Source organism: Hevea brasiliensis, chromosome 16 (assembly GCF_030052815.1).
Source record: "Hevea brasiliensis isolate MT/VB/25A 57/8 chromosome 16, ASM3005281v1, whole genome shotgun sequence".
NCBI lineage: Eukaryota > Viridiplantae > Streptophyta > Magnoliopsida > Malpighiales > Euphorbiaceae > Hevea > Hevea brasiliensis.
The window spans coordinates 62,809,076-62,834,329 of NC_079508.1; the positions used below are offsets into that span (position 1 = coordinate 62,809,076).

At 34.9% G+C, this 25,254-nt stretch overlaps 5 protein-coding genes and 1 pseudogene across 8 annotated transcripts in view; 4 read left to right on the top strand and 2 right to left on the bottom strand.

The window, feature by feature from the left end:
- Positions 1 to 1,672: 1,672 nt before the first annotated feature.
- On the top strand, positions 1,673 to 3,764 carry LOC110637878 (uncharacterized). 2 transcript variants are annotated; one of them, XM_058137999.1, is made up of 5 exons: positions 1,673 to 2,124; positions 2,209 to 2,312; positions 2,427 to 2,598; positions 2,671 to 2,763; positions 2,851 to 3,764. In XM_058137999.1, exons 1-5 carry the CDS (start codon positions 1,939 to 1,941, stop codon positions 3,574 to 3,576), a joined length of 1,281 nt encoding a protein of 426 aa, XP_057993982.1. In that variant the 5' UTR covers positions 1,673 to 1,938; the 3' UTR covers positions 3,577 to 3,764. The 2 variants fall into 2 exon arrangements, with proteins under 2 accessions (XP_057993982.1, XP_021643941.2); XM_021788249.2 differs by having other exon boundaries at positions 1,677 to 2,124; positions 2,854 to 3,764.
- A 3,209-nt stretch (positions 3,765 to 6,973) lies between these two features.
- On the top strand, positions 6,974 to 8,936 carry LOC110637875 (uncharacterized). Its single transcript, XM_021788246.2, has 5 exons — positions 6,974 to 7,270; positions 7,342 to 7,445; positions 7,527 to 7,698; positions 7,776 to 7,898; positions 8,000 to 8,936. The coding sequence occupies exons 1-5, from the start codon at positions 7,085 to 7,087 to the stop codon at positions 8,654 to 8,656; spliced, it is 1,242 nt and encodes a 413-aa protein (XP_021643938.2). The 5' UTR covers positions 6,974 to 7,084; the 3' UTR covers positions 8,657 to 8,936.
- A 2,084-nt stretch (positions 8,937 to 11,020) lies between these two features.
- Positions 11,021 to 12,942, bottom strand: LOC110637876 (30S ribosomal protein 3, chloroplastic). The gene is given in 3 exon segments (XM_021788248.2): positions 11,021 to 11,428; positions 11,431 to 11,586; positions 11,781 to 12,942. Coding segments are annotated over 3 exon segments (555 nt in total). The 5' UTR covers positions 12,007 to 12,942; the 3' UTR covers positions 11,021 to 11,255.
- On the top strand, positions 12,324 to 18,278 carry LOC110637877 (T-complex protein 1 subunit gamma-like; annotated as a pseudogene).
- A 646-nt stretch (positions 18,279 to 18,924) lies between these two features.
- On the top strand, positions 18,925 to 19,932 carry LOC110637863 (uncharacterized). The gene is made up of 2 exons (XM_021788224.2): positions 18,925 to 19,105; positions 19,417 to 19,932. The coding sequence occupies exons 1-2, from the start codon at positions 19,007 to 19,009 to the stop codon at positions 19,834 to 19,836; spliced, it is 519 nt and encodes a 172-aa protein (XP_021643916.2). The 5' UTR covers positions 18,925 to 19,006; the 3' UTR covers positions 19,837 to 19,932.
- A 255-nt stretch (positions 19,933 to 20,187) lies between these two features.
- Positions 20,188 to 25,254, bottom strand: part of LOC110637862 (protein SWEETIE) — a 47,394-nt gene continuing 42,327 nt past the window's right edge. For all 3 annotated transcript variants that reach the window (XM_058137407.1, XM_058137406.1, XM_058137405.1), the window contains 5 exons: positions 23,434 to 23,741; positions 23,202 to 23,336; positions 22,950 to 23,114; positions 22,734 to 22,859; positions 20,188 to 21,596 (listed from right to left, as the gene is read on the bottom strand). In XM_058137407.1, coding sequence (XP_057993390.1) covers positions 20,766 to 21,596; positions 22,734 to 22,859; positions 22,950 to 23,114; positions 23,202 to 23,336; positions 23,434 to 23,741 — 1,565 coding nt within the window. In that variant the 3' untranslated portion in view covers positions 20,188 to 20,765. The remainder of the gene's footprint in view (positions 21,597 to 22,733; positions 22,860 to 22,949; positions 23,115 to 23,201; positions 23,337 to 23,433; positions 23,742 to 25,254) is intronic.

Here is a 25,254-nt window from a genome sequence, read left to right on the forward strand (position 1 = left end):
TTGAAACGTGTTTGGTTAGGTCATGAAACCGAATTTAGCCTACTCAATCAAAGTTTTGAAAAAGCATCCAAAACCGCTGTTTTATAATGACTCGGCAGAAATTTTAATAATTTTCATTATTTAAAAAAAAAAAAATAGAATACATGCACGTATGTGTTATAGTTGTCATTTCTTTTCATTATTTTATTCCTAATAGCATTTCAAATGCATATTTTTTTTTAAATAAATTTTTTATTTTATTATAAGTAAATAATTTTTCAAAATAGTAATTTTATGATAACGGTTTTAAAATATAAAAAAAAATTAACAATAATATCAAATAAACTCTAATATTCCATGGTAATCTAAACACCATTATTTGATAATGTGCTTCACTAATGTATGCCCTAAAGTGTTTCCTCCCTCTCTAAACTTATTTACTGTCATGTGTTTTTCGAATTAATTCGTATTTTAGTAAATTCAGTTTTTTTTTTAATCTTTTATAATTTAAATATATATTTTTTTTTCCAGAAATTGATATCACTAAAGTAAAATTTATATGTAGCCATCATATTTTATTTGGACCTTGATCCGATTGAGAAACTGAATTGATGAACCTCTGGAGAAAATATCACTGTTAAGATATCTTGCTTTTATGAGACAAATTTTACTCGTTCTCATCCAATTATTTATCAAGTTCTATTGTGATTATTAAAAAAAAAATAAAAATCATATCTTTAAAATAATTTAAGATGTAACAATTGAGATATTTTGATTGGCTAAACTTCATTTCATTGATTTTCTTAATGACATATTAAGGGTAGTTGAAGTTAGAACAGCAAACGATGGTTCTCGCAGGGTTCAAAAACCATCGTCTTTTATTCAATGAATGCCAGGATTTACCCACCCAAAGCTTCTCAGATACTCTTCATCTCATTTATACCAATGCCCAGCCTGTTTGGGAGGAAGTTCTTGAAGGTAAAACATGAGTTTTTAAAATATTATACTTGTTTGAGAGAGAGAGATTATTTAGGATATGTTTAGATAAGGTGAAAAAATGATAAACAATGGAAGGGTAAGAAACGATAATGATAAGAAAATATGAAGAGAGTTATAATAAAAAAATTTTAATGTTTAGAGGGGTGAATAAATGAAAAGATAAAAAAAAATAATGTATATTTTTTATATTTGAGAAGAGATAAAGAAATAGTAAACTTAAGAGCGTAGAAATAAAAATAGTTATAATTTAATTCATGTACATAACTCTTTTACTCTTCCTTACTTCTGTTTACTCCTCCTTCACCTTCACGGAGCTATTATTTTGGAGGTTTCAAAACCATTGCGACATTCACTTTTTCAACCGTCAAATTGATGGGATGAGAGATTTTGAATTTCATGGCTCCATCTAAACACATACGTTAACAATGTTGAATGAGCTTTGGAAAAAAAAATGTTGAATTAGGGCATCATCCCACGTTTAAATGATTCTTTATGTTGTTGCCTTTGCTTAATGATTTAGAAAACAACTAATAGGGAAACGAAGGTGCAAAGTATTTTTTTGGCTCAATGTTTAGATATCGAAACAGATGATGCGTAAATTCAGAAGAGAATGACTTTCTTTTCATTACATTAGGTATAGCCTCACTTTTTATTTTATTTTATTTATTAAAAAAGTTACCATTAGACAGCTACATCGTCAAAGAAAATTGGGAAAACAAGCAATTGCTAGTCAGAGTGGCTTAATGGAGATTATTTTGGTCTTTAATTAACCAGCTTATATGCTACTCTATTGTGCTTAATTGGTCTTTATCAACAGAGACTTGAACATCAATTGGTGCATTGCCGCCTTTTCTTGTGTATATATTGTTGGCTGATCGATGAATATAAAGCATAATTACCCTTCTTTGATTTGTATTTTCTGCTACAATTATTAGAGATCCTTCCTCAGTTATACCCAACATGGGAAAGAAACTAAGAGCTTTGCTGGGAAAAAACTTCAAGACCTCCAAATTTAAAAACCTGACCAATTCTGCTATTTCAAGGATTGCTTACATTGAGAAAGAGCACAAAGTCAGGTGTTCCCAAGCACATGCAGACGTTCTTGAGCTCCTCAATATCGGTCAGCAAGAACGTGCTCTTCTTCGGGTAACATTTGCGCTCTTTGTCATAAAAAATCTTTCTGTCCCTTTCTTCTCCTTGATTTCTAAATTTGTTCAGATTTGTCACCAGGTTGAGCATGTGCTTAGGGAGCAGAACATGTTGGATGCTTATGCTATGATAGAAAATTACTTCTATCTCCTGCTGGAAAGGGTGGTGTTTCTTGAAAATAATAAGTATGTTGGATTTCTTGAATTTTCACTAGGATAACATCGGAGGAGCAGTTCCTCTTGTTTTGTTTCTGAACTAGTAATATTGATTTCTTTGTATATTTTCATGTGCTTATGTAGAAAATGTCCTGATGAGCTCAAGGAAGCGATTTCAAGCCTGATATTTGCGGCATCGAGATGCGGAGAATTGCCAGAGCTGCAAAAGATTCGTGAGTTGTTTACATCAAGATTTGGGAAGGAATTTGCTACTTGTGCTGTTGAATTACGCAACAACTGTGGTGTGAATCCTAAGGTATAGTTTGACACTTCAGAGTTCTTAATGTCCTAATTTTTCACAAGAAGTGTAACTTTTCTTTTCTTCTAGATTGCAAAGAAACTGGCAACCCGGCAACCAAGTTTGGATAGAAAATTGAAAGCACTGAAAGAAATTACTGCAGCAAATGAAACCAGCCAGCAGGTAAGGGGAAGTGCATCTACAATCACTAATGCTTATGAGACATATTTCTGATGCCTAACTTTGGTATGATTTGATACATGACTACAGCAGAAGCTGTACGTGGACAAGCAGGAAGAGCAGCCCAAATCTATTGAATCAGGAGAATCATCAGCTGATCCTCAACTGCAAGATGATATGCAAGATTTTCTTGTGAGGCTAAAACAGGATGAGAACTTCTGTGAAACAGCAAAAGCAAGAAAGAAGTACAAAGATGCTGAGGCTGCAGCCCAAGCAGCTCTTCAATTTGCATCTCATGCGGCAGCTGCTGCTAGAGCCGCTGTGGAGCTGTCAAAGCCTCACAACGGAAATTCTGCATCCCAAAACAGTTCCACTCATGGAAAGCATGCTTTCCATTTTGATGAATCTCTCTTGATCTCTGAAATTCATGTTGATGCCAAAGCAGTTTCGAAGGAGAAGAAGCACAGGAATGATGGTTTAGATTCTGTGAAAATCGGGGATAGTGATATCTTAAACTCCAAAACAAAAAGTAAAAAAGTTGCAGAAGACAAATGCAGCGGCCATCTTGAAGAATCTGGAGATAGAAAGAAGAAAGCCGAACTTGAGAGAGGCATTGTTAAGAATGATGATGGTGCTAGAAAGAAACAGATCAATGAAACAGCACTGTTAAAATCTTATTTTGGTGGGGAATCTAGCCTGAGAACAAAATCCGACTTCGATAGAGGTTTATCTTATGAGAATAAAGATGACCTTACCTACAAATCTCCAAAGGAAAACCTGCTTATACAAAAGAAGGGACGAGGCCACTTTCCATGAGGGCCAGAAGAATGCATAGGCATTAAGAGTATTCCTGTTACAGAGATTTTCATGTATACAGTGTGATTGTTTACTCATATGCAGTCAGGCATTTTTGTTTCTTATTTTTTTAAATTTTCATGGTGTGATTGTTAGTATTGTTTTTGCCTTTTTGGTGAGAAAATGGATTTCCCTTCATAAATTTCCAATTTCTGAGATTCATAAGAATTTTTTTTTTCTTTTTAGTACATTACACACAAATCATTAAGCAAGAAGTACACTACTGAAATTTTTATTAACGATGTTGTATTTGAAATTCAAGTATCTTTCAACACCTTGCTGAGTTAAAAAAGATTTGAAAGCTTGGAAATTAGGAAAGAAAATAGATGAAATCAAAATTTTATTCCTGAACTTTCCTTTCTTGGAGCAGAGTGGAGAGAAGTTTATGAACTTTCTACTCTCTTCTCTTCTGTTCACCAGTCAAACGTCACCATAGTTATTAACTAGTCAATGTCGGAAAGAAGACATTTTTTTTTTTTGATAATTCTAAATTTTTAAAAGATGAAGGTTGTCAAGGTTTAAATTTATATTTTCGTAAACTACAAGGCATATGTTCGATCATTTGGGGCTGCTGACCTAGTGACAAGTCGCAAAGAAGATGCATATAGACTCGGCTTAGAGCTGGTTCGCTATGAACCGGGTTGGAACTGGTTCAAGTTAATAGTTTCAAACTTTAAATCGGTTCTAAATTAAGTTAGGGAACCGGTTAAGGGCTATTTCCTTAACTAAAATTGAAATTAACTAGTTTGAATAGCGGCTCTGAACTAAAATCGATTCGATTCATAACACATTTTCTTTTTTTTTTTTGTTAAAATTTATAGAGTTTATAGTTGTTTTTTTTTTATAATTTTTTACATTAGAAATTTAATAAACAGTATCTAAAAATTTATTTTAGTTTATCTAAAAATTATCTATACTTTGTTTAATTTTATATATTTTAATTAATAATTTACATAAAAATATTTTTTTATTAATAATATATTTTAAAAATTTAATAATTTTATAAAATATTTAATTTTTATTTTATTTAAAATAAAAAATATAAAATTTATAAATATTATTATAAAAAATATATATTTAATTAAGTATTTATATAAATAAATTTATATAATAAATATTTAATATACAAAATTCAAATTCATTATAAATATTTTACTTTAAATTTAAATCTATCCTAAATCTAATTTTATATTTCTAAAATATTCTATTAAAGTCCAGTCGATTCGTGTACCTCAAAAACCCGACGGTTGCCATGAGTTTGAGTTCTGCAAGTTTATTCAGCTTAAGTGAAGAGTGAGCTTTGGGCCCCGTACTCCAAACTTCTAGGAATAACTATCTATAGGCTGAGCCTAGGGCAATACGAAGGCTTAACCGAAACCCATGAATTTTAGGGCCCATATGATCTCCGATTGGTTTTGCTTTGCATCTTCACTTGAGAAATATATTTGATCTGGCTATATAAAGAAGGGGCTAACAGCTCAGAAAAACTGAAACAAGACTACATGATCAAAGAGATGTTGAGGTAACATACATTTTCTTTGTTTTCTAAACCAGCAAAATGCCACTGGGAGGGATTTGACAAAGTTTGCAAGCCATTTTCAAACCCCAGATTGATTAGCCAAAATTTGCTTTTCCTTTCTTAATATACAAGGTGAGATATATAGCAAGGAGTACTGCAAGAGAGGTTAACCACAAGTCAAGTCGTGTATCTCATTAAATAATGCATACAATGGCTTGAGTGCAGTTTTAAAGTTTTCTAATGTACGTGCCCTAGCTAGCTAGGGCAACTTACAGAGAAAATGTCTTACAAAAACATTTTGTCCTGAAAATTATAAAATGAAAAGTTTCACAAACATTAAAATGTCAAATGACCTTTCAAATTTCAATTTGCTATTGACTATTCCTTCCATTAGCATAGTCATGGTTTGCTATTGACTATTCCTTCCATTAGCATAGTCATGGTCATATGGTACACAAGTAACCTTTTTCTTATGTTACCTCCAAAAAAATTTAAGCCTCTTAGTATATACATTACTTTCTAGAATTAAAATAAACATTCTAATGTTGAATATTATTAATCAAATATATTCAATCATTTTGAATTTTACACCATCATTTTCTGGTCTTTCATATTATCTTTCAAGTTATTGTCAATCCATAGCCTAGCTTCAAACCACATCCCCTTAACAGAAGGTTCAAGATCAAACTACCAAGAAAACAACACATATCGATCAAAGAATATATGATCAGATTGTTTGTAAATTTCAAACCCTCTTGATAGCTAGGCTAGCGTCTTGCAGGAATTTTTAATCACGGGAACTTTCATATATATATATATATATATATATATATATATATATATAATTTAAGGAAGTCATAATACAAAAAGAATTACGTCAAGAATTATTTAATGAGAGATAAATTAATATCTTTTATTGAAAAAATTAATTTAAATATGTTTCATTATAAATTTAACACATAAATATATGAGTCTTACATATTTTACATGTGAATTTTATTATACATAATAAGCTTTAAATTTATGATAAATCACTCTAAACAATGATAAAAAAATTAATGGATGAGATGAGTATGAGGAGACTAATAAAATACAGGTCTAAGTCTAATTAACAAATCCATCGTACTCTCTCAAACCAGTAAATACATGTCGCTAGAGCTAGCTGGCCGGAGGATTTCTTCATCTTATCCCAAAATCGAATTCTGATCAATAATGCTCATCCTTAGAATATCTTATTTTTTTTTGTCTCACGAGAAGTCAAATACAAAAAATATAGCATGGACGCATCATTATGCAAGTTTGTGTGTGTGAAAGAGCACTCCATCACTTACCAAAAATTTCTGACATAAAAATCAAAATTATTTATTTGGCGTGCATATATATATATACATCATTTTCATCCTTGTTTATAAAATTTATTATTAATTAATTAGCAACAAAGACGCCAAAGGAAATACTAGAAGTCCCAGAAAAACTATATGTAATATGATATTTTCTATTAATTAGTTAACCACGTGTTATACTTTTCTTTGCCCTGTCACCCTCAAACCCAAGGGATCCAAAACTCATTATTTTATCTGCTGCTTCTTTTAAAAGGTTCTTTGGACGATTTCTTGTTGTAGACCAAAGACGCCACCATTAACTGACCAAAAATATTTGGCCAATTCAAAATTAATTAGAGGAACAAAACTGCTGTTACCCTCCTGTCTTGGTTTTGCTGGTTACTCGCAATCAGATGCTGACACGTGGTGCTTCTAGCCAGCTGGTCACAGTGTCGGGTTAATTAATTTGGTGGTTCCAAAACTAACAATTTATGTATAAAAATGTCTCTTATGGTATTCCTTCCTTGAGGTATTAACATTCCTGGGAAAAAGGGTTTACTTTGTTCCCTCAGGGTTCTCGTGTTGCTTAACTAAAACCGGGTCCAAGCAACACAGTTAGCAAAAAGATATGGAGGCCCTTGTAGATACTTTTCTTGGAAGGAAGTTCAAGACCTCCCGATTCAAGATTCTAGCAAAACTAGCAATCTCTAGGGTTGCCATCCTCAGGAACCAAAGACAAGTCCGGTATTCCCATGCAAAGTCTGATGTTGTTGAGCTCTTGAACCTTGGCCATCAAGAACAAGCTCTTCTTCGTGTAACTCACTGTTCCCTTCTGCGATTAGTTTCTTCTTTTTCTGTTTATATTTATGCATTTTCACTTGGCAGGTTGAGCATGTGATCAAGGAGCAAAATATGATGGATACATTTGCTATGATAGAGGACTATTGCTACCTTCTTATAGATAGGGTTATGCTCCTCAAGAAGGACAAGTTAGTTTCCTGACTTCTTTTAATTACAATTTTCTATAGTGGGTGATTCTTTAATTCCATGGATGGCTTGTTCTTACGCAGGGAATGTCATGATGACCTCAAGGAGGCGATTTCAAGCTTGATCTTTGCATCTTCCAGATGTGGGGAATTTCCAGAACTGCAAAAAATTCGTGCAATTTTTGTTACAAGATTCGGGAGAGAATTTGCTGCTTGTGCTGTTGAGTTGCGCAACAACTGTGGAGTGAATTCTAAGGTAAAGTGTTAAGGTGTAGATTTTATAGAAGTTTGCTTGTGATCTTTCTTCTCACAATTGGTATTTATTTTATTTAGATTATGCAAAAGCTTTCAACACGACGGCCAAGCTTGGAAAGTAGATTGAAAGTCCTGAAGGACACTGCTTTTGAGAATGGTATCGTCCTGAATTTGGTGGAAGATGCTTCTCTTGTTGTTGAGGTAGGAACTTGTCGAACCTCTAACAAGTAAAAATACAATTTGTAAAGAAAATAAATAAAATAACAAACTTTGATGGTTAACTCTATCGATGATTATTTCAGGAGAAATTGGATGTCAACCAAAAGCAAAAGCAGCAAGAATCTTATAAATCAGTTAAATTGCAAGATACTGAGCCTGAAGATGAAACCCACGTTTTGCCTGAGGAGTTGATCCCAGGTGAGCAGTTATCTGCATCATTGAAAGCAAGAAAGAAGTATAGAGATGTAGCTGCTGCTGCTCTACAGGCCTTCGAATCAGCAGCTGATGCAGCAGCAGCTGCAAGAGCTGCTGTTGAACTCTCTAGATCCAAATCTCAGGACACTGATCAAGATTATCACAGTGGTTGTAGCCATGGGGGAACCAAACATGATCTAGAGGACAGAAAAAACTTGAATAATGCATCGATTTTTGAAAAAATCCATCCAATTGACAACACTAGTTCAGAATCAGAAGGTGAAGATCATCTCAAAGCTTTGTCAAGGAGCAAAAATAAGCCTGGGCTAATAGGCAGGACACCATATACTTTAAGTTCAGATTCTAACAGAAACACTCCATCACTAAAGCACCAGGACTTGGATTCTTATATAAAGCCTAGTTTTCCCACAAATGAGATCCAAAATATTGGTCAGTACAAAGCAGATGGCGAGGAATATAGTTCAGATAAGGATGGGAGTAAGACTCCATACAGATCCCCAAAGTGGATTCTACGGAAGCCTTAATCTGATTCCATGGTAAATCCCATGGAAGGAATATCTAAGTTGAATGACACACATAGGGCAAATTTGGCAGAGCAATTAAATTCAAAGCACTCAAGACTAGACAGGAGGCCCCTATCAATGAGAACTAGGAAGTACAGGGGGACTGAAAAGTAGAAATGATGAGAAGTGCAATTTATTTTTTCTTGGTTTCTGAGGTTCAATATCAAACACATTTCTTTATTTATAAAAATAATCAGATGACATGTAGTTGAATAATGAAATAAAGATTCAAATTTTTCTACGCAGGTATTAAACATGGATGCTGAAGTAGACAAAAATAAATATAGACGTTTATAATAATTAATCTTAAGAATGCATAGCATTGGTTTCATATTTAAACTGATGTTTGAAGTTGTGTATTAGTTCACTTCTATTAACATGTATTTATTGTACATGTCCAATCTCTTGAGGACCTAAAAATGCATTACATACTTGAGCATGGAGTCCTGTTCTAAAATATATTTAATCAATTTTGCATGTCTAATCCTCATAGACCGATTTCTTGCATATGTCATTAGGACTAATATGTCTCATGATATAAAAAATCCAAGGTTTCAGAGTCCTACTGTATCAACCAAATAAAAAAACAATAATAAATAAATAAACTATGCTCTAATCTTGGGGTTCTGGTCTTGCAGCTATTGAAAGAAATATAGCTACAGGCCACTAGGAATATACATGTAATGATTAGAAAAGATGACCATGCACCCATTGCTTGGTTTTGAAGAGTTGAAGTGAAGAATGCGTGGTAAGAACCTTCAAAAGTCACCATAATTGTCTCTCCTTATTTTATTGCATTTCATTGTATTACAGGAGATAATAATAATAATAATAATAATAATAATAATAATAATAATACCTCTTCCTTGTGTAAACACAGGATTTTATTTATTATTTTTTTTAATCAAGTTGAGAAAGTAAACAAACTGAAGGAGCCCCATTTTTGACAGCAAACATCAAAGGATTTTACACCATTTATAGGAAAGTAAGATCTACTGATCTTTCTTTCATACTTGACAAGTGTTTTACACGAAATGATCTTATGTAAAATGTCTAGGAAATGTGTCTATCGCTTTACCAATACCCTAGATGTAGAATAGGAGATAATTGCATTTTGTACATTAATACGACAAAACATACATACTTAGGCAAAGGGCTTTTTCTCATGAAACTACAGTGTAATCCTCTACATACCATAAAGAACTTCCAAAATCAACCCATCTTGGAAATCTACCCAGTTAGGATTGCAACAAGCTTGGGAACCGAAGGTAAAACTTTATTACCAATTTACAAACATTAGATTATGGGAATTACACCTTTGTCGCTTCCCTCAATTTTAATAAGCAAACCCAAATACAATAGGTAACCATTCACAAGAAAAACTAAAGAGAGTCTATAACAGCTTGTGTTTCAAGTATATTGATAATTTATTGAAAGCAACTTAGCCAAGGCCCAAGGGCCAAAGTCTGGATGCCCTCACTGAAAAAGACCTTAACCTGGATGTTTGTACCATCCAAAGAGAGGCATAAGTCAAGTATCTATCAAATTCAGAACAGAACGTTAAGGGAAGCTCATCATATGTCAAAGTTTGGATTTAGAAGGCAGCACATCTTCTACGCCAGTCATGATAGGATACAGAGAGAGTACAAAGTCACCTTTTCCTACTGGTCCTGACAATCTGGAAGCATTAGCATTTTGGATAGCAATGGGTTTAATTTCACCCATGGTCACTTAACAGTAAATTTCAACGAAGTTGCTGAACTATAATTTGCATCAGCAAAATCATTCATGGTGTTATTCGTGGATTTTTCCTGCACCTATAGACTTGCAAGACGAGAGAAAATACTGATGGATTGGCTTGGGCAATCACTCCTATGCTTAAGTCTATTATAAAATTGACTAAAGAGTACAACGTATTGCTCTTACCAAAATTTTGTATAAGAAATTCTTACAGTCTAACTACAATTGTAGAATGAAGTTAGAATTTTTTTGTTTTTTACTTGGTTATCACATAAAAAATCCAGCACAAGTTCTATCAAAATCTAACAATAATCTCATTGAAACAAAATTAAAGCTTAGTTATTTTATGAATAGAAATTGAAGTTCAGTGAGCAAATTCATCTTGGATGAAATCAAGCCTATTGCAACATATTTTGAGATATCCAAATCTGTGCTATGTATTGAACAGCAATTCCAATTACTAATGGAAGTAATAACACAATGCAACATAAAATTGTTGTCAGGGGAAAGAAATCAAAATCCTATCATATCACACTTACATATTTGTATAATTACTATGATAACCATGTCAGCCATCAAGCAGCATTCTTCAAAAATGAACTCTTAACACATTATGCAATGCACACCTATCAAATGTATATATAAACCAGACATTTCATATACTTTCAACAAGAAAGAAAGCAAGCAGTCGAAACTTGAAACAACTTTAATTTAAGAGCTTACAACAAGGCAATCTTAATTCCTGACCTTTTCAATATGGACCAAACTGTCCACACTGCTTCTAACTTCCATTTTTTTTTTTTCCGGGATATTTAACTTGCTATGAATTGCAACTACTTTCTTTCCACAAGTTGATGATATCAGTAGCGTGATTGAGAAGGATATGCATTTGCTTCCGGGATATCCGGGGCTTGCTTTCAAGCAACATTTTAAGCTGGTCCCAGGCCCAGGCATCTTCCTTGGACCAGAAGTAGCAGGGACTCGAAGGCATTAGCCAAACCCTTGTATCACTTGGTCTAACGCAACATCAATTGCCTTATGCATCCAAATAAACTTCAATGCTATCCTCGGTTTCTCCATCGGCTTCACCACCACTCCAAGCCTCCAAGAATAAAAGCCAGTACCCCACCATGAATTCGTGAAGTAGGGTTCTGTGCGTAAGAATTCAGAGACAGTCCTACTATGATATATTAAAAAATACAAATTAAGTAAAATGGAGTTGATTGGGTTCGTTATTTCGTCAAGAAGAAGGAAAAATGGCTAACCCACTTGCAAAATCAAATTAAAAAAAAAAAAACTCAAAATTCAGACTTGAACACAAATATGTACGTAAAAACCTCTTTACCTGTGGGTGTTTCTTCCTCAGAGAAAATTGGGTCAGCTGCTGAAGCTGAAAGGGTGAGCTTTACAGTGGTCTGAATAACTTTGAGACTAGAAGGCAAGTTAACGTGCAAATATAAGGATTTGGGTTTGACAGAAAAGATTGGGGCCTTAAGGAGGTTTTGTGAAGTGAAATTTGAGGGTTTTAGAGAGGGACTGATTTTAGATTGAAATACCATGAATGCTGACATCTTCTATTTCTGTGTGTTCCAGTGAAGAGGAGACTGGAGGGTATAGGAACCAAGCAATTGGACGAAGAAACGATGTCTAGACGGTAAAGAGGAGAAAACACTGTACGCACTGTTCCAGTAACAATAATAATGTCCTGATCGACTTCTCTAATCCAGCGTCCAAACGGTGTACACGAAGCGACGCCGTAAGACAGGGCAATAAATTTAAATTCCTCGTCTCCTTCCATTTTTCAGTTCCAGGCTTCCAGTTCATTCTTGGCCTCGCCTAGCCATTTTATCTCCGCCGTCTGAGATCTCAACCAACTTCGTTACCAGCACCGACCACCGCCTTCGATCACCACTACTACCGCAGCCTTCGACGAAGTTGCTTTTCTACTTGGATTGATACAAACATCCGCCTTTTAATACGAGAAGACGAGTAGAGAAAAGATGCACGCTCCGGTACTTGTTCTCAGTAAGTTCCTTTTTGCTCCTGATTTTGATTTTATTTTTTTACCTAATTAATAGGGCTTGAATTTACTCGAAAAATGAGTAGGGGATTCTTTGAAACGCGAGTCTGGAAACAAAGTACGTCATTCCAACATTCAGGCTTCTAAGGTAAACCTTCAGCTCGAACCATTATCTTAAATCCGTTACCCTTTGCTCGGATCTTAACTTAGCAGGGGAATAATAGAGAAATAAAAGAGGAGAAATGAAGAGAAAAGAAAAAAGATGAAATTTACTTTATATTGTTAGGATGAATTATTAGAAAAGTAGATAAATATAATTTTTTTTATAAGAGAAATAGTTATTATATTTTTATTTTCTTCCTTACGTTCACAGTACAAGGATATTTAGGTATTTTATTCACATTTTTCTCCATTTCTTTCTGTTTTTCATCAATTTATTGAGAAATATTTTGCGTTAAAATTTCATTTCATTTCTTCTCCTTTATCTTCAATTCTCCCTTCTATTTATTGTCCAAACAAAGGAATTTAAAGAAATTAAATTTTTTTTCTTTTCTCTTCTTTTTATTTCTCTCAATACAAACAAAGGGTTAAAAAAACATTTCTTGAGAGAAGCTTTATAAGTTTTTATTTGTTTTCTCCTATTCAATGTTATGCCTTTGGATGTTTCAAATGTGTAAGCATGGTTCTAAATGGAGTTAAATACTATGTGCTTGCTGCTTGCTTTTTGCATTGTGTTAATATTTTGCTTTATATGATACTCAACCCAACTGAGTCTTAATTCCCAATAAGGATCCTTTTCCTTTTGCTATATATATATTATAACAGATGAATTGGTTGAATGTGAGACAATGATTTCACAATTGAATAACGTAAGATATCCCTTTTTGCTTCTAGACAGTGTTTGATCCTTGTAACATTGCACCGATTGTTGGACGGTTTGTGTCTCTTTAACTCTCCATTTAGCTCTTATATCAATTATGTATTAAATGACTCTAGATCACCTTGCTGCATTTCTTCCCTAAACTGATAAGAACCCGCCTTCTTTGAAAATATTTTCTTCCAATAGGAGAGCCTTAAATTGCATTTTATTGCCCTTTTTGTTCTTGGTTATAATTAATACACTAATTGTGGCTAGGAGTGAGAATCCTACATCAACATGTAAGCAAGCTAGTTCATCCTGGATATTTGAGCTTTTTTTTTTCTTTTGATTTTGTTGTTCAGCTTTTTGTTTTTGCATTCTGTCTCTTGATAGGCTGTTGCTAACATTATCTGCACTAGTTGGGGTCCTCGATCCATGCTGAAGATGTTACTTGATGCGGGTTGAGGTGGGTCTTCTTTTTATCATTTATTAAATTATTAACATTGAGTTACTTAATGATTTTTTTTTTTTGGGGAGGGGGGGATTTGTTCCTCATCACAGAAGTCGGAATTCATGTACTTGCATATTAGGAATATATTGCTTTAGAAATTTTTAAAATGAAAAACATGTGAATAGGTCCATGTGTAAATGAAAATTACTAATAATGTTTTTGTTTCTGTCACTTCACCTATATGTTAATTGTTAAATTAAAAAGAAATATCGTTGTTCCAGTGTCCCATGAAATTAGTTTGTTAAAGTTGTAAGTTTATCATTTTAGGTTGACAAGGAGGGTTGATACGCATATTAAAGGATCTTGAAATCATTAAATTCAATGACTCAAGATATTGCTTTTCCTTAATGAAGATTTCCATATGAACTATGAAGGTGATGATTCTATTGTTTTTCTGCTTGTTAACAGGAATTGTTGTTACTAATGATGGGAATGCCATACTGCGTGAACTAGATCTTGCACACCCAGCAGCAAAGGTATGATCCATCTCCAGCCTCCCAAGTCCCAACATCAAAAAAACTACCCTAAGCAATCCTCCCCATCAACTGGAAAGGGAAGCTATTTTTATTTGGGATGGTTTCTGAAAATGTCCCTAACTTTGACTGAATTTGCAGTTTGTTCTTTGAAGATGATCAATTTTAACTTGTTCTTAACTTAGAATTCTAGATGCTAAGTCAATTTTGGCCACGGTTGCAACTCTTAATTGAAGTGTAATTATCATTTATATTATAACTTGGAATTTTTTTTTAATGTTTGATTTCAGCTGAACATTTCCCATCACTTTTCACTAAGATATTTTATTACTGAATTGTTTCTATCTTTCTGACATGTTTTCCTTTGACAGTCAATGATTGAATTGAGCTGCACACAAGATGAAGAAGTAGGAGATGGGACAAGAGATGGGACAACATCTGTCATTGTTCTTGGGGTATGGTTTAAGTTTAAACTATTGCTTTAGATATACCAATGGAATTGTTCTTTTATGTTGTAATTAGTGAGTAGTTAACTTTTCAATAATTGTTTCACTAATTTTAGCATTATGGTTGGTCTACACTCTGCAACCTTTACCATGTAGGTTGACTGTGAGGGTATGACTTGAGATAGGAAGTTACAATTTTATTTACAACTGCTTTAAGAGAATTTCCTGTGTTTTTATTACATTTCTTTAAGTCTATGTGGAATGGCTTTGTTGCAGCTGGAGAGATGCTCCATGTTGCTGAAGCTTTCATTGACAAGAATTATCATACTACGGTCATATGCCGAGGTGATGTTGCAAATGCTTATTGCATGCTTCTTTCTGCTTGTGGATCATAACTTTGCTTTTGATGAAATTTTTAATTTGGGTTGCAGCCTACAATAAAGCTTTGAAGGATGCTATTGCTGTGCTTGACAAAATTGCTATGTCCATTGATGTCAATGACCGTAAGTTGCTTAAGTGTTTCATCAGCTTTACTATTCTTCACATCCTGATTAGTTTGGTTGGCTGTATCTTTTATCCTGTTATACACATGAACTTTGCAAGTTAGTTCATTAATTTCTTCATAATGAAATATTCACTTTTTTTTTTTCAAATTCTGAGATGTCCCTACATTTGCCATTAGTTCCAATGCTCAAGTGCTAAGATCCTCTGTGAATTTATTTATTTATTTCTTCTGTTTATGTATTGGATAGTTTACGGAACATGTAACTTAAATTTCATTGGAACAAATGGTTATAAGGTCATAAGATATTTGTTGTACTAGTAACATATGCATATGGTGGCAGGTGCAACCATGTTGGGGCTAGTTAAGAGCTGAATTGGCGCAAAATTCACTAGTAATTTTGGGGACTTAATTGCTGTAAGCATCTTTCTAATTCTATGGGGTTGCGCATTTGTTATTCCTTAACATTTTATAATGAGTTTTTCCAGTTATTCAAGTGGTTGTAGTTTACTCAACATTTTGAACATTGATGAGACATGAAATTTTAGTGTCTGAAGCAACACTTCTAAATAGTCAACTGAGAGTTGTTTCAATATGTAAGTTGATCTTAACCTTTATATTGGTGGTTAATTTTGTATCCTTAATGTTGGCTTTGGTTACTTCCAGGGTCTGGCAATTGATGCCACCTCCACAGTCGGGGTTGATCTTGGCCAAGGATTGCGAGAAGTGGATATCAAGAAGTACATTAATGTTGAGAAGGTACCTGGTGAACAGTTGGAAGATTCTAAAGTTCTTAAAGGAGTTATTTTCAACAAAGATGTGGTTGCCCCTGGCAAAATGAGGAGAAAGATTGTCAACCCACGAATAATTCTTCTTGATTGTCCCCTTGAATACAAGAAAGTTGAGAACCAAACAAATGCAGAGTTGGTTAGAAAAGAAGACTGGGGAGTCCTACTGAAAATGGAAGAGGAATATATTGAGAGCATGTGTATGCAGATACTAAAATTTAAACCAGATCTAGTCATCACAGAGAAAGGGCTTAGTGATTTGGCATGCCATTATCTGAGCACGGCTGGTGTCGGTGCAATCAGGAGGTTGAGGAAGACAGACAATAACAGAATTGCTAAGGCATGTGGGGCTGTCATTGTGAACAGACTGGATGAATTGCAGGAGTCTGATGTTGTTACTGGAGCTGGGCTATTTGAGGTTAAGAAAATTGGGGATTAGTTCTTTTCTTTTATTGTTGATTGCAAAGATCCAAAGGCTTGTACAGTTCTCTTGAGAGGTGCCAGTAAGTAGCGGTGTGCAAACAGTCGGTTCCGTTCCGAACCGAACAGAACCGAAAATCAAAAATCAAGAATTTTGAAAACCGAACCAAACCGATTACTAAGAGGAAACTGAATCAAACTAAATCGATAAATATCAGTTCGGTTCGGTTTGGTTTTAAACCGATTAAACTAAATTTTGTAAGATTTCATATTTTCAACATTAAATCTCAATAACAAAAACATAAAAAAAACTTAAAAATCAGAACTCAAAAATCTTGGAGTTTCCTTGGTATATATATATATATAATTTTGGTTCGGTTTGTTTTTTTTATTTTTTATGAAAATAACCGAACCGAACTAATTAATCAAAATTATCAAAATTTATAAATCAAACCGAATCGATTGAATTTTAAAACCAAATCCATTGAACCAAATTGACTTGATTCGGTTTGATTTTTCTGTTTAGACTGAAATCTGCTCAACCCTACCAGTAAGGATCTCCTGAATGAAGTGGAAAGGAATTTGCAGGTATGCAGTTGTTTAATGTTCAAGGCTGTTGTATGCATAGATGATCGTAGAATTACTGAAGCTTATTTTCAATACAGGATGCCATGTCTGTGGCTGGGAATATACTCAAGAACCCAAAACTTGTTACTGGTGGTGGTGCTACAGAGTTAACTGTCTCTGCCACTCTGAAGCAAAAGAGTTCAGCAATTGAAGGACTAGAAAAGGTGAATGATCTTTTCAATAACGAGGATCACTGTTAAATAAAGATTTTAGCTGTCAATAATTCTTTTAAAATTATTTGTGGGTAAATAAAGTTGTGTATCTTGACATGATTATTTTAATGTTATAATTTATGTTTATGTTTTATGATTGTAAAACAGTAGCCTTATGAAGCTGCTGCTATGGCTTTTGAGGCTATACCACGAACTTTGGCCCATAATTGCGGTGTTAATGTGATTCGTACAATGACTGCCCTCCAAGGAAAAGAGTGAACCTTTAATCTTGTTAGTATCTTGGAGAATGGTGGTTCAATTTCTATGATTTTTAAACTGTTTTCTGTTTATTGGCCTCAAACTGTTACTGCAGTATGCAAATGGTGATAATGCATGGGTTGGCATAGGTGGAACACTGGTTAAATCACTGATATGAAAGAGAGGAAGGTATGATCATATCATTTCATATCTCCCCAGTCAGAATTCCCATTATTGGCATTCTCTTTTTGATATACATAATATGAAAAATGTGCAATGCAGTTGAGACATTTAGCTGATCTCTCCTCTTATATGTATCTGGACTGACGGCACATCTTGTAGCTTATTATTTAACATATGCACATTGTGATTCTTTCCTCAAATTCTTGTTTAAAATTCTACTAGATCTGTTGCAACAGACAGAGAAACCTGGCATTTTGAGTGATCTGATCTGATAACTGTTTGTTTATATCATCAGATTTGGGATGCCTATAATGTGAAAGCTCAAACCTTCTAAACAGCAATAAAAGCAGCATGCATGCTTCTGAGAATTGATGACATTATAAGAGGGCCTCAGGAGCAGGTCAAGTTCCAACCAAGCCTCAGATCGAGACAGAAGGACATGCAGGCGGTGCGCAGATACTTCCCGACTAAAAGACATAGAGCCAGGATTCCTTGAAGTTTACAGGTTTTCTTTTTAGTGCTAACTAGTATGGAGAGTTTTGGGCTTGAATGATTTGACCGTTTTGTTATGAATAATGATGAGGTAAATATTCCATTAATCTTATTAATTGTCTCCTTCTTTTATAACAAGTGATGAATGTCGATCATTAAAAAAATTAATATATATATATATATATAGTTGTTTGTCTTTATCATGTCTTTATCCGTAGAAGAGTACAAACAAAACAAAGCTTAGTTCACGTGGACCTGTTGGGTCGTTGGGCCCGCCCGAAGTAAGGAGTTGAGATCCAGGAAAACTGAAGCCATAAACGCGTAGGAAAGGAAATGACAAAGGACCATTGGTGATAAGGATTTGTGACTGAAAACCACATAACAATATAAAGATCTCCGAAAATCACAAATCATGTGCATTTTAAAATATATTTCAAATAAAAATGACAACATTTCAACATCAAAGTTAAATATATCATTCATTATTTTTATGTTGCTTTGTATTCTATTAATTGGATTTGAGTTATAGTTCCTTTCAAACCCATTGATTAGTAGTTTTACTGCTGTCTAAGCTAAATGCTCTTGTATGAAAATATTATTATGAAATTAAATATCAATGCCAATAACATATGACCCAATGTGATGTGATTTAGAAAAGAGAAAGGACTATCTCCTGTTGTGTGATTCAAAATCAATGACCGTCCTTGAAGACAAGGCCTTTCATATTCGCCCCAGCCCCCACCACCCCAACACCCCCAGCCATTGTAAATAGAGGCACAACAGATCACAATGGTTCAGTGAAAGCCCTACTTTTCTTCACATTCATCTCCATTTATATAAATGAGGATTGCTTTTCTGAAACCAGCAAAAGGAGGGGAAGATAAGGAAAAGGTTAAAGAAAGCAGAAATGTGTTTGCATGGAAAATAAGAAATTATGAGGTAATCTTCCTTCAAAAAGTCACCTTAATTTCTTCTCTCTTTCTCCAAAATTAAATATTTTCGTAACCTTGCCTTTTGATCATGCATAAGCATACCCAGTTTATTGCCCTTTTATCCGTCTGTTTGGGGTTGTCATTTCTTTGTGTAGTTTCGTATTAAGTGCATAAATTTTATTTTTCTTTTGCTTCATCGAATGGTATAAGAGCTTAATCTCTAGATCTTTATCCTCTGATGTTGAGTTAGCTCCTTTAGCATGTATACGCAAATTAAGAACCAGCATAACTTAAACCTTGTGGGTGTGTTTCTTTCAGGAAAGAGGTTTTCAGGGTTACACATTAGAATTTCTTATGGAATACTCATTTGAGCAAGTAAGTGTTAGTGACTTGTGTTTTAAAAGGGCCACAGAGCTAAATGGCCAGGAAACCTCAACCTTGGAAATTCAGTGGGACCTGAAGGTTGCTGTGGTTACTACAAGGTTGCTGTGGTTACTACAACACATGTTAGATGCGATTCAATATATATGGATTACTGCCATCTTCTGCCTCTCTGTAGATTTCACTGGTTGGAAACCGGTACACATAATACAAGTATCAATTTTCCCTTCGAATGTGTGCAGATGTGACGACGACATACAACAACATATCAACATGATGTTAAGATGGATGGAAAAGATATATGGGTATAGATTGAGTTGTACAAATGGCTTTGTAGATCTGCATATGCAGGAATGATGTCCACTTCATTGAAACTTAAATGATAAGCAGTCACTAAACTTATAATTTAATTTCATCTTACGTCATAAAACTTTCATTTCATTTCAATTTCAATTTTAGTCTGGCTTAACATAAATAGTCCTGATTCTTAATTCACAATTTCACATAAGAAAATTTTCAATTTGATTAAAACCAATTATATTCACCTGAATATAACCAAATTCAATTCATACGTTGATGTGTTTGGGACTGGGAACAATAAAAGGTAAGGGAAGAGGAAGGAGGAGCACTGGCCACCCATTTATATAAATCAAGCCCTCTAAGAATCCTGAACAGCTCAATTTAAATGATACGTTGATGGAGAAAATGTGCACAAAATTTAGAATTTCATTATGATCCCAAGGGCAATAACAATGCTGAGACACTTGGAATATAAAAGCATGACTGATAGCAAAATCGAACAGCCATGTAGAATCGTGCCTCCAATATTTTCAGGTAAAAACATTTGAGTGAATAGATAAAAATTGATCTGAAGAATAGCACGTGAATCGAACTGACATATCTAGACAATTCAAGCACAAACTAATTGGATAACAATCAATCGCCCTTTTAGACCTAGTTTATAACAAACCCCCCATCATTAACAACATATTACACAAATCATCTGTCTAACTGAGTGACTCTAGGCACTTTGGCAAATTCCAAATGGTCAACACTCTGTCGCTGACTTGTTTACAACCATTGTTCTGTTCACATCGTCCTCATCAGCTTTTTATATATGCTGTTCTATGTGGAAATTACTGTCTGTTTTACTAATTTTCTTGAGCATTTGATAATTCCAGATAATCACCTCTCTCTTGATGCCGGTCATTATTTTTATTTTCATCCTTCAATTTGAGTATAAAAACTGCTCCACAAAGTTTTTCTGTAGGCTTCATTGTCTGTTTTCATTGGCTTTCTCTATCAAAAGGTTTTTCAGGAGGCAAACTGTCAGATGTTGCTGGAATATCATTTTTATTATGGCCCTCAGCTAGACTGACTTCAACTGATCCTCTTTCTTCAACTGGTTGAAGATCACCGGATGATACTAGAAGATCAATATCATTTCCTTGGCTCCCCTTTAACTGTTCATACTCCTCCCCTACATTCACTTGAATCAATCCTTCTGCATCTGCAACAGATTGAAGATCAGATGAGATCTTCATATTTCCTTGGCTTGATTCTGCTCCTCCTTCACCCTCTTGGCTTCGCACCAGTTTCTCTTCTCTTTTAGGTTGATCATTTAGTTGTGCAGAGACATCATGGTTTCCTTCCATCTTATTTTCGTCTCCCGAGCTATCAGAAATTACTTCCATTTCACCAGCTTCTTGATGCTCTGTTACGTCCATATCATCTTTGTTTATAGGCTGTGATGTAGAAAACTCCTGAATGTCATCAATTCCAGATTTGATTTCCGAAACAAAAGTTTTGGCCACTCCGGATTCTTCTGCAACACTCTCAACTTTTGAATCATTTCCAGCTGTATCTGTAGAGGCAGGGAAAGACTGGAAAGCATCCCAGTCATCTTCATCATCTTGTCCCTCATCCACACTATCCTTGTCAGAACTAGTAGAAGCTGCTGATGGGGGAGAATTTTTTTCTTTAATCTCATCTGCGGGAAATGATGATACAGCCAATGGTCTGGAATCTTTTGGCACTGGTAACTTTATTTCTAAAGGTGTTGTAGGTTTCATCAGCATTGCATTGTAATCTTGTGCTACAGATGCACGAATAACCCCCTGAAGTAGAAAATAAGTGACCAAAATGGGAAAATTTCTTGTCAAGCAGAGAGTGAAAACTACATATTTAAAGCACAGCATTTATCAAGAAAGAGTATTCCTACAAAATAAATTTTCCAGAATAGTAATGCAGAATAGCTCATAAATAATAATAATAATAATAATAACAAGTTCTTGGACTAATTCCTGATCTCTATGTGTAGATCTAATTCCCAATAAAAAATATCGCCATAAGCTAGAATCAATTGACATGGCTAAGCCATGAGCAACAAAGACAATGCTAGAAATAAAATCATCCCCCTGCTTTTATATAGAATCTCGTGCGAGGACAAGCCACCCCAAGTCTAAGCTACATAGGGCGATGCATGAACCTTTTAAATTATGATATATGCTTGAGGTATGTTGAGAATCTTGTCCCAAATGGAATAAATACGAAGATGTGGAGTGACTTACAAGCGGGAAGTGTGGGCTCTAGCACAAGCCAATTAGTTTTGTGCAACATGAGCCCATCTCTCCTCTCTTATAAGTCCACAATTAAGCCTAACACCTCTTTCCACATTTAGGCCTACCCATGGACCATCAATGAAAATTTGATATGGTATCATAGCAAAATAAATTCATCCTGGGTAAGCCAGTTTAGCTTGTGTTTTTTTCAGGTTTAAGGATACCCATGTTTCCAGGATATGTGCTTCTTCCCCATCTCTTGTCAACTTTGTTCAAGCGTCAACTGATTCAGGCCTAGTTACACACAAGGGTGGTGTTGAGAATAATGTCATAAATGAAATAAATACAAAGATGTGGAGTGGCTTCAAGTTAGGAAATGAGGGCTCTAGCACAAACCAATTGGTCTCATGCAACATGAGCCCATCTTCCCTTTCTTACAAGTCAACAATTAAGCCCAACTCACCTTCCCACATTTGAGTATACACATGGACCTTCAATGAAAATTTGATAAGGTAAAAATTAAAGGACAATATAAATGCAGGATCTATTGGATGATGACCAAATGATGACAACAGTAACCAAATATGACAAAGGACAAAAACAACTAGTACTTCTTTTTCCCTGCCATCTATAAATGCATACAAAGCAATCTAGCAAGAACTCTACACAAAGAAAAATATAGCAAGAAAGAACCTGAAGCTGTTGCCTATGTGCTGGAGGCATTGATAACAAGACATCCTTGAAGTGAACAGCTGAGGAAGAAACTTGAGCAAGATGAGAAACAAGCCTTACAGCAGTGCTTCTTAAATCAATGACTTCCTGTTATTTAATTACATTGCAAAAATAGTTTATGAAAGGGAAAAAAAACTGTGGCCACCATATTATTTAAGATAGTAAAAAATCATTGACCTGTGAAGAGTTATCATCCAATGCCAAGAAGACCATGACAATGGCATTGAGAAGCAGAGTCATAAAACCTCTCTGACATTCACTAGCCTTTGAAACTGTTTGTAGAAGTGCTAGGAATCTCAAGCCCTCGCCAGCAATAACTACAGATTCTTTACTAGCAGGTTTCTGTCACCAGTAGTGAAATATAGTTGAGAATGACAACATTAATGTTCAACAGCAGTGTTGTAATATAACAAGCAGTTAACAGATAACCTTCAACTTTGTCTGCATCATGGTTAAGATATCTGTAACAAGCTCTCCACAAAAGAATATGAGGAAAGTAATGTCTTCCTTGTCGGTGCTCCTCTGTAATGTGGTTTTCAGAACTTGCAATCCAATTGCTTGAACCTGTAAAGTTTATCCAGACATCTTTCAGTGGTTAGTAAACAATAAGTAGCCAAGTGCCAAGCACCAAGCCTTGATTCAAATATGTAGATCAGCTTACCTGTAGATTTGAGTCGCTCAGTACAGCTTGGAAATATTTACTGCAGTACTTGAAAACAGTAAAACAGAAAGGGCTTCTGCTTTTGGTTTCTCCGAGACATTTCATTTGACAAGCTACCTTCGCCAATGAAATTGTTTGTTCAAGCGAGAAAGAAAGCTTTAATTGCAATAGCTTGCGTGACTCAGATCTTTTATTCTCCACAAAATGTATGCCCTTGATGCAATCCTTGGTCAAATCAGCAATCAAATTCAGGCAAGTTCCAAGGATTGCTCTCAGATGGGGACTTCCATCATCACCATGCTCAGAATCTACAATACAAACATCAATTAGCTTCCTATGAAGCATTTTATTACTTGAAACAACACTTTTGCTAATTACGATAGGTTATACAGTTCCAAATTGAAAGTTCTGCTCTTCCTATGAATTTTAGTAAAAAATTGATGCAGTGGCAAACGTATTAAGCTTGCAACCAAAGGGTGAAAATTTGAGCAATGAAAGCTACCACCAAGGAAAAATGCTGCAAGGTAGGAATATGTACAAATTTTCATCCCATCCTTCAACAGGACCCTCAGGATTGGTTTTCTTCTTTTATTTTTGTTATGGAAAGTCAATCACTATATTATTTCTCTGTATATTCTGTATTTCTATTTAGGATTTCTTCCTAATTAGTAGAACATAATTATAGGAATCAATTGTATATATATATACCCATGTACAGATTAATTAAAATCAAGAAGAATCATCTCTTTCTACATGGTATCAGAGCAGGTCATCTATCTAGGGTAACCATTTGTTCTCACCACCCAGCTCAGGAAAGACCTTGGCCGCCGACGGGCCGTCCCCTCTGATCCGGTCGCCGGAATCCCAGAGCGTAAGGCTCACGCGCCCAACTTAGGTTCTCGCTGTTTGTTAACTCGTAGGCGCATGGAGGCGCGTCTGCCGGCCGTTTCAACTCCTACCAGCATCTCCGGCGTCGCCTCAACCCCCTCATTCCACCACTGTGTGCTGTTGCCTGATCCAGTACACCATTAAAGGACTTCTGAGGTTTGGCTCTCAGATCCTATTCCGGTATTTGCTTGATTTGTGATTTTGAGTTATTTTGCGGCTGTAAGCACTTTGGATTAGCGTTTCGGTTAGTTTTCTTTGTCTCAACAAATGACAGACAATAAGAATGTTATTTCTGATGTGATTCCGGTGATGACTAAGATCACGGAACACAAACTTAATGGTTCGAATTACCTGGAGTGGAGTAAGACTGTTAGGGTCTATTTGCGTAGTATTGATAAGGATGATCACCTTACTAAAGACCCACCTACTGATGATACACGGCAAACTTGGCTAAGGAAGGATGTTCGGTTGTTTTTGCAGCTTCGGAACTCGATTCACAGTGAGGTAATTAGTTTAATTAATCACTGTGAATTTGTTAAGAAATTGATGAATTACTTAGATTTTCTGTATTCTGATAAAGGGAATATCTCCCGTATTTATAATGTTTGTAAGGCATTCTACCGTGCTTAAAAAAGAGGATAAGTCTCTCACAGCTTATTTTATGGATTTTAAACGAGTATATGAGAAACTTAATATATTGTTGCCTTTTAGTTCTGATGTGAAAGTTCAGCAGGCCCAACGGGAGCAACTGGCTGTTATGAGTTTTCTTGCATGCCTTCCTTCAGAGTATGAGAATGCTAAATCTCATATTCTCTCTAGTTCTGAGATTTCTTCTTTGTATGAAACGTTCACACGGGTCCTTCGAACAAAGAGTACTCAATCTTCACAGCCTATCAATAGTGCTCTTATTAGCTGTAATCCAAATGGACAACA

Coding starts and splice junctions, on each gene's coding strand:
- LOC110637878 (XM_058137999.1), top strand. CDS start 1,939: ATGGGAAAGAAACTAAGAGCTTTGCTGGGAAAAAACTTCAAGACCTCC. Junction 2,313..2,426: donor GTGTTTCTTGAAAATAATAA/GTATGTTGGATT, acceptor GTGCTTATGTAG/AAAATGTCCTGATGAGCTCA. Junction 2,599..2,670: donor ACTGTGGTGTGAATCCTAAG/GTATAGTTTGAC, acceptor CTTTTCTTCTAG/ATTGCAAAGAAACTGGCAAC.
- LOC110637875 (XM_021788246.2), top strand. CDS start 7,085: ATGGAGGCCCTTGTAGATACTTTTCTTGGAAGGAAGTTCAAGACCTCC. Junction 7,271..7,341: donor AAGAACAAGCTCTTCTTCGT/GTAACTCACTGT, acceptor TTCACTTGGCAG/GTTGAGCATGTGATCAAGGA. Junction 7,699..7,775: donor ACTGTGGAGTGAATTCTAAG/GTAAAGTGTTAA, acceptor TATTTTATTTAG/ATTATGCAAAAGCTTTCAAC.
- LOC110637863 (XM_021788224.2), top strand. CDS start 19,007: ATGAGGATTGCTTTTCTGAAACCAGCAAAAGGAGGGGAAGATAAGGAA. Junction 19,106..19,416: donor GGAAAATAAGAAATTATGAG/GTAATCTTCCTT, acceptor TGTTTCTTTCAG/GAAAGAGGTTTTCAGGGTTA.